General features: G+C 32.9%; 1 protein-coding gene across 1 annotated transcript; it reads right to left on the minus strand.

Moving 5' to 3' along the window:
- Window positions 1-711: 711 nt before the first annotated feature.
- Window positions 712-1,678, minus strand: LOC143567497 (zinc finger BED domain-containing protein RICESLEEPER 2-like). Its single transcript, XM_077053902.1, has 2 exons — window positions 1,149-1,678; window positions 712-961 (listed from the first exon to the last, which is right to left on the minus strand). The coding sequence occupies exons 1-2, from the start codon at window positions 1,676-1,678 to the stop codon at window positions 712-714; spliced, it is 780 nt and encodes a 259-aa protein (XP_076910017.1).
- Between the last annotated feature and the right edge of the window lie 7,363 nt (window positions 1,679-9,041).

Raw genomic sequence — 9,041 nt, forward strand, 5'->3', positions numbered from 1 at the left:
GAAATATTTGATTTATTACATAGATATTCTCATTAAAATCGTATTTTGTTACTTAAACGAGTAAATCTTCCTAATATGGTTCGTTTTTGCTATTCTTATATCAACAAGACTTATAATCTCTGCCATAAACTTCTCTAAACCCTAAATAAACCTTTCTCAGCCGTCACTAGGGGTGTGCAACGGGTCAAACCCGGACCGGAACCATTTACATGGATATTTCAAACCCGGAACTAAACCGTATCCAAATGGGTCTGTCCGGGTTTTGAAACGGGTTCTACTAGACGGGTTGATGGTTTTCACCGCTTAACGACCTGTTTTTGCATACTGCATAACTTGTATGCATGCTGCACAAAAATTTTTTGTGCAAATTCATTGCATAACTTGTATATATGCTGCACAAAAACAATAGGCTGCAAATTCATACAAACAAAAATAATAAGGCTGCAAAATCCATCCAAAACAATTAAAACAAATAATATAAAGTACAAATCCATTCATCCAAACTTCAAATTCCAAATCAGTCATCCAAACTTCAAAACGCCAAATCATTCATTCAAACAAAACAAAAAAGAGTCCAAACAAAACAAAAGGCAATCCAGTTTCATGTTTTCCAAAAAATACTTAAATAATCCAACAACGTGTCTCTTTAATCTTCATTCGATCTTCATCTTACCGATTCTCTCAAAAACATTTAAAAATAGTAGGAAAATATTAGTTGGAAACAAATACTAGTTGAACATGATTAACAAAATACGAATAGTTACCTTTTGCAAACTCCTCGTCTTTCACTAAATCCTCAAACTCGTTAATCTCTTTTCGTCCCTTTCGTATCCAGTCTTCGGTACAAATTAACGCCTCCACTATATTAGGGGATAATGAACTCCTATAAGGGTCGACCACGCGTCCGCCGGTGCTGAAAGCCGACTCTGAAGCAACCGTTGAAACAGGAACACAAAGATATCTGAAAGAGAAACCAAATTAATTAATACTTATTTATAAAATTAAACACACAACTTTTATTAATATTACCTTTAGCCATCTTAAAAAGGGTCGGATATCGAGCCGAATTTACCTTCCATCATTGTAAGATATCAAAATTATTGTTTGAGGGTTCAACACCATCCACAAGATATTTTTCGAATTCTGACTTGTTTCCAAACGACTGATTACCACCACCACAAAATTTTTCAAATTTAGCTTTCCAAGAACAGTTACTTGACCGAACTTCTTTAAGTGTATTTTCTGTCCTTATAGGATTGCTTGCGCCAATTTGATACAAAATCCCATACTCAGTTATCAATAATTGCATCTCGGCTTTCACCTCATCAACCAGATTAGCCACCATTTCTTTATATTTTTCTTCAGTCAAATCTTCCATTAAATCAACAACTTTTTGGCAACCGTATTGTATCATGTCAAGCTTCAATCGCGGATCCAGAATAACCGCAAAGTCAAACAACATATTTTTCTTATCTTTATCACCGAAATACATAAGAAATTTATGTTTCATCAAAGATACCATCTTCATAAATTCAAAGTGATCGTTACTTTTTTTAAACATATCATCTAAGGTATCCTCAATGTCCATAACCTCAGCATATAACTCATGAGCCACCACATATGTTGAACAAGAAATATCAATCGTTTTACGTTTGAATACTTCTAGCAAATTTGCCATTCTAAGAGCATAATCCTAATGATGACCATCAGGAATGTCACCTAACTCAATCCGAAAATTAGGATCCTTACGAGCATACAAATCAAACGCCTTATTGAATTTAATAGCCCTTTCTAGCATGTCATAGGTGCTGTTCCACCTAGTGAAAATATCTAGGGATAACAAAGCTTTCGAGTCTACTTTTTTTTCACTAGCACACGCTTTAAAATTTGAAAGCCTAGCAGGCGATTGCCTAACATATTTGACCGCATTTCGAATACAGTCAATAATATGATCTTGTGCTTTCAACCCGTCTTGCACAATTAGGTTGATTATGTGGGCTAGACATCGGACATGCAGATACTTACCTTTACGGAATAAATTTGGTAACCTACTTTTCAATACTCTAGCCGCAACATCATTAGATGAGGCATTGTCCATTGTAAATGTCATTACCCGTTCTATTCCCCACTCATATAGACATTCCTCGATAGCTGTTGCGATATTCTCACCCTTATGACTATCTATTGGTTTAAAGTTGATTATTCTCTTATGATAAACCCAATTATCATCAACAAAATGTGATGTTAAACACATGTAGTTGACATGTTGGTTTGAAGTCCACGTGTCCGTTGTAAAAGACACCCTTTGTTTGCTTTTAACAAAAAATTCTTTTAATTTTTGTTTTTCATCTAAATAATAGTCAATAATATCTCGGGCTACCATCCACCTGGAGGGGATATTAAAACTCGGACAAATGGCTTCCATGAATTCCTTAAAACCTTCATGTTCGACAAAAGAAAATGGAAGTTCGTCCACAATGATCATTTTGATCAATAACTTCCTAACTTTTACGGGATCGAACTTCAATGTTTTCAAAGTACCCTGCCCATTATCACCTTTTTTCGTAACTATGGTACTTTGATCTAGCATGTTATCAGGATTTTCGGGACACCTAGGAATATGCTTACCTAATGAAGATGTGCCACTTGATTCGGAGTCTGCACACAAAACTTTCTTCCAGTAATTGCACTTTCCTTTCCTAAGCCCATCAATATATAATTCCTCAAAATGGTTCCAAACATAAGAAGAGTTCTTTCTTTTTTTGCCTTGTCGTTTAACGGGTGATTTCTTCTTTTTCACTGGTCTTTTTCCTTTCTCCGATTTGCTTCTGCTATGATTGTCGTCACTCGATATTTGTTGCGGTTCTTGTGAATCCATCTACAACAAACAGTTAAAATATCTTATTTTGCATCAACAAACAATTAAAATATCAACAGGTAAAATATCATAAATCTTTGCACTACTATAAAAATGAATAATTGTGATGGTTTAAACACACAATATTAAATACACTTTTGCATGGTTACTGTTTGTGGTTTGCATTACAAAAAAGTTTCAATAGACTTCTTTATGATGTACTAATCATTAGCAAAATATAGATAATATATTACAAGAATGGTGTACCGTAAATCATTAGCAAAATAGATAATATCGTTTGTGTTTATATATCTGATCATATACTGAAGTTTCTACAAATGATATGATGTACCATAAATCATTAGCAAAATAGATAATAATATAATACAAGAATTGCACATACCTCATAGTCAACATCTGCCAATATTCACTTGAGAAGAGAAGTAAAGATGAGAAGAAAAATGAGTATCACAACTATTTGCAAGAAGGTTCACACTTAACGACCGACAGCCGTCTCAAACCCTAGCAATATAATGGAAGAGGGATTATGATTTATTGATTTAGAAAGGTCCAGATTTTTTGGGATTGTTCCGATATTTTAGTATTTTGAAAACTGATTTCAGCGCCTCTTGATCTTCACGGGTATGACGGTTCCAACCTTGTTCCGGTGGGAACGACCCGACCCGGACCGTTTCCCGTTTTGCAGTGAAAATAATAACCGTTACCCTGACCGTATATTGAATGCGGGTCTGTAAAACGGGTTTGGCGGGTCGGGTACACGGTTTTGGCGGGTGTGACCTGCGAAATGCTCACCCCTAACCGTCACCTATCATATAGCCTTGGTTTCTCTTTGGTTTTTGCATTATTGTTGAAGATACATGCTTAATCGGTTAAATTTGCTTATGTACCAACCTTTGACTTCCGTTTCTCATCGATCCTTTCACTTTCTGGGTAATTTGTAAACATAGAAATCATTCATATATATTCCCTAGTCAATAGCCTTCAATCAATTTCGGTGGTTGGAGGGTGTTGACTGGTCAAATCGTTTAAAACTCGTTAAAGGACAAAATAGTCAACTAGTTTGACTTAACGTTTTCTCATACTTCTGATCGGATTCAACGTTCGGTCCAGAAGACTTTTATTCTTGAAACGAAATTTTAAGGCTACTAATCAAAACTCAACTTCCAAATCGCTGTTCGGATTCTGGTCAGCACCAGCTCGCTTAAATCTTAAAACAAACATAACTTGAGTTCTAAATGTCTGTTTGGATTGATTCCAGCGGAAACGAGTTCGTTTTTATAAATATTATCATATCCTAAAATCTCAGATTTTGAATCGTATATATCATTTGACGTGTAGTGGACGACTCGCTTATTCGTTAGCTCGCTTATTCATATCTATATTCGTTCGTCATTAATCTAAGGTGAGTTTGACCATTCCCCTTTTTCTACACTGTTTCAAACATTTTGGGTAAATATGCGTACTTATTCATATTTTCTATCATATATATATATATATATCTCAAACAATCGCAACATAATCATTGTGTGTTATATCAATTAAATGCTATTTGCTAATTGCTACTTGTTTAAGTGTGTTTGCATTCTATCAAGTCTTGGATTCTCATTAGTATGATCATACGAATGTCTTAGTAACCAGAGCCCGATTCACTTGTCAAAGGTAAAACGACAATTTTAGTCATTGAAATCAATGCCCGATTCGCTTGGCAACGATTCATTGGCACACTAGCACGATTTGGTTATATACATGTTTTGTTATGATTTGATTGATTACTATCACATGGTTGGTGTGCGCGTTTATCACTTATCATTTATCAATTATATTATATATATATATATATATATATATATATATATATATATTATTTGTTGTGTCAAAATTTGGTGATCATCTCACTCAACATGTGTTGTTGACAAACTCCATTTTCTACGCATATGCAGGTTGTTTGTATTGAAGGTTGAAGTTGGACACGTAGACAAGACCTTAGGGTATAATCAATATAATCATAATTTGAGTTTATATTTATACATTTAAATTGTTTGTCTTATTTGGATAATGTGTGTATTCTTTGAATAAAATAATTAATTAGATATTGTCATTTATGTTATGATAGTATCTTCGAGCTGTGAGTGATCGGATCACACCTCGACATTTCCGCCTTAGGTTGGGGTGTGACAATTATTATCTCAATTTGATTTATTTTTGTCCAAATAATAAATCTCATTTACGGAGACATTATTTATTTTTACGAAGTCGTTGGTACGTGTACTTTTAACGACCATGCTCGAAAATACTAATTTGCATTTCCACGCTTCGTTATAACTCATAATTGAGTCACGTTTTCGCATGCGTTCTCGATTTTAAATCCTCTACAATATTCAAATGGATTCATCCATGAATATTTTCTCGAATATTGGGTTGGATATTCCCATGTTTAACGGGAAATGCTCGTTTCTTCATAAATTAACCCCAAAATTCCTCTATTCGATCTCACTTCGCACGTGATTTGCATTGAATATATCTCCTTTATTCTTAGAATAAAATAATATTATTTACTTATGAGTTTTAAATCTCACATAATCCAGTTTAAACGCGTATTAATCTTGATTATAGAGTATACTAAATCGCTTTATTTTGCGGGCTGTCACAGCTACACTCAGGTTCTTTTGGAATGCCGCTGTAAGGTCATTGGGATAAAGATTGGGTTCACTAGCTCGCGAAGGAATCCGAGATTTAAACGTTAATGAACGATAAAAAAAGAGTTATTGTCCATTCTTTTAACAATTTTTTACTCCAACCTTTTCTATTGGTCTACTCATATTTTTCCTACTATACTCCTCTTCAAAAATGAAATGAAACGCTATTCTTCGACTATCATCATCATATAACTCTGAGTCATCCTATTCTAGTCGGATTGAATTTCTTGCTAATTTTGTCGTTGTCGCATTTGAAGTAGAAGATATGCACAATAAAAATTGCACATGAGTGATGTGATTATGAAAAAACTCGTAAGGTTCCAATGAAAGATTACTTCGACGATAACTCAAAATACGATGAAGGCATGCCTTGAGCGAGATTTCGAATGTTCGTGGACTTGTTTTTAGAATATGTTGCAGATATAAGCGCCAATTGTGAATGGTTTCATGAAGGATTAGACCGGAATATGCTTAACAAATTCACACCTTTATAGAAATGCACATAAGAGCGTTTTCAACACACAATCGTTAGTGTTCCTAAAGAATACGTTGAATATTTAGCAATGTCTGCTAGGACCTCATATATGTAACAAATTGGGAAGGTAACCATGTGCACTCACAAATGTAATAAGATAAAAACCTTGCATGATATTCTGGTTTATTGATCAATAATTTTTGGGAGTACAATGATAAGAGTGGACAGAGTGGGAGTTGAAAGGGTTGGATAAACTGGTACTGAACGTACGCCCCCCCCCCCCCCCACGCCGTCGCATTTTTCACAGTCTCAATTTCATCAAAAATAGGGGAATACTCTATAAGGCCCCAACCCCGGTGCCCTACATTAGACGTTGGATTTACTCATAAATATAGTTCTAAACATCATAATTAATTAAACTTTTCGCGGAATATTAAAACTTCAAACAATATATTACAAAACATTAATCCTCGTATTAAACATTTAAATCGTCTTAACATAAACATCATAAATAAAAGCATCGTGTCATTTCATCAGAGATGTCAGCCTCTTCAGTCCATGCCATGTGTCTACCTCAAGCTAACTGCTTCAACCTATTTGCCTGTATACATACTAAAATTCAGCTACGCTGAGTGAGTTCTCGTTAATCAGGCGACATGCATTACATTCGCATACTTACATATGCGTATCCAGATATACACATTACATAACCTATTTACCTTTCTTTCATACTTGCATACATACATACGTACGTACGTACGTACATACATACATACATACATACTTTCATGCATTCATACTTTCATTCTTTCATACTTTCCGGTTTTAGCTTACGTAATACATAGATAATTATCTCTACATTTTAAAGAGCCTTTCGCTTTATAAACTCACAGATATTATTAGGGTTTGGTCCTTACATTCGCAGATCTTATTAGGGTGTGTTCCCTAGATTCGCAAATATTATTAGAGTCTGTTCCCTACATTCGCATATATTATTAGGGTTTGTTCCCTAAATTCGCAGATATTATTAGGGTCTGTTCCCTACATTCGCAGATATTATTAGGGTATGTTCCCTTCATTCCATACAACCATACATACCTTTCCTTTACACATGTATATATATCTACATACATACTTCTAACCTTTTCTCCATACATTCCACATTACTATATCATTCATAAAGCATTCATATAACATACACTTACCACTTAAGGTATGTGTATTGACTAACCACAAAGGAGCATGCACACAACCCTGAAAACATAACAGAGAAATCTGGTTTTTCGTGCCTTTCGGTTTTAATCATTTTCTTTCATCACTTAAAGGCTTGTTTTACTACTACAATTAGTTCCGAGCGGTAACAACTCCACCTGTCAGTTCTTACATGATCCGAACTTCATTTACCCATCTCTTCTTAAGTCTAACTTATCTGTTTTATCCGAAACAACATTCATAACTCGTTTTCTGTAAAGTTCGTATTTTTCCTACTTAATATAAGCCGATCTAGTACCCTACTGATTTTCAAGGCAAACCTACATCAAATAAATAACCTTTCATCTTAAAATGTACCTTTTCTTGGAACTGGTTTGGTTTGGATCTCAATCAATACGTGTATTGTGTTAGGTTCTTATTGTGATGATGCGTGGACACGAAATTCACTCCCCTTTAGTTCGGATCTGAATCCGGATTTGAAGGACTGTTTGTGTGTAGGGAGACTTGGATGGTGGAAATAAGGGTTTTAGGGAGGTTTAAGGGGTTTATATAGTATAAGCCCATGAACCTTAAGCCCCATGACCATCCCCTTAATTCTTTTATTTCCAAGCCCACAACTAAACCTATTATTATTCACTTAACTAAATAATAACACACAATTTAAATAAATAACATTCTATTATTTATTAGAAAAAGTAGGATGTTGCATTCTCCACGCTATTTGCCAAGTAAATTTTTCACACGCACGCGCGCGCACACATATATAATGAAAACTCATTTGAGTTGAGAAAAACCCATGAAAACCCTATGTAACATCTTTTTTTTTCAAGAATATGCAATATATGTTGTTACATTTAATATAAAACATCAAAAAAATAATAAAAAAATGTTTAATGATTTTTAAAATTTTTTTTAACTTTTAAACATATTTTTCTAGAGAGAGGAAATGCAAACTTATTTTTGCATTTTTTATTAACTTTAATTGTGGACTAAAAAATTCAAAATTTAATTAAAAACATGTGGTTGATAATAAGTTTCTAGAGTTTTCTCAACTCAAGTGGATTTTTATGTAATCGTAACCTTATATATATATATATGTATGTATGTATATAATTCTTTCTTCCCATTTATATTAAATCATCTCTACTTTTATTTTATAAATAAGTATTTATACTATATAATAAATAAATATTTTTAATGCCACATGGCATCACACAAAATAACTTCTTACAAAATTTTCCCACCTCTCTCTCTTATTAAATACATTTTTCTTTCCTGTTAATAATTTATATTTAACTTTTTTTCTTTTTTATCTATTATTTTTTAATACTTAATTTTTGGTTTAAAAAATTTAATACTAACATAAATATATTATTTAGTTTTATATAAATATACTGTATTAGTCATTAATATTAAGCTATTATAAGTAACGATTTTTTATGTTAATTTAGATAAAATAATTAATTTCAAATTTCAAATTTCAAATTTCAAAGAAAGAAATTTTCACTTTATGATTGTTTTACAATAAAGATGAATAAACACTAAGGCCAATCACTATAGACTATAGATGGTTGATTTGTTTTTGAGACAACATATTTTAACGCAATATGGAGTTTAAAATTACAAATATTGAATGCACAAAAATATTTAAAGACTTATGAATTTTCAACAACTTTTTATTTCTATATTGTGTAATGTGTAATGTGTAATTTATTATATCATATATTATATCTTTATATCTTTTGAACATATTTTTTAAACATTGTGTTATATTTAAATA

Source organism: Bidens hawaiensis, unplaced genomic scaffold (assembly GCF_021521415.1).
Source record: "Bidens hawaiensis isolate Kalapana, Puna unplaced genomic scaffold, B.hawaiensis_p1.1 tig00023412_1, whole genome shotgun sequence".
NCBI lineage: Eukaryota > Viridiplantae > Streptophyta > Magnoliopsida > Asterales > Asteraceae > Bidens > Bidens hawaiensis.

Bases quoted from the DNA above. Each gene is read 5' to 3' on its own strand.
- LOC143567497 (XM_077053902.1), bottom strand. From the start codon at position 1,678: ATGGCAAATTTGCTAGAAGTATTCAAACGTAAAACGATTGATATTTCT. The intron at 962-1,148 runs GTCAGAATTCGA...TTTCTCTTTCAG, and splicing joins AATCAGTCGTTTGGAAACAA to ATATCTTTGTGTTCCTGTTT.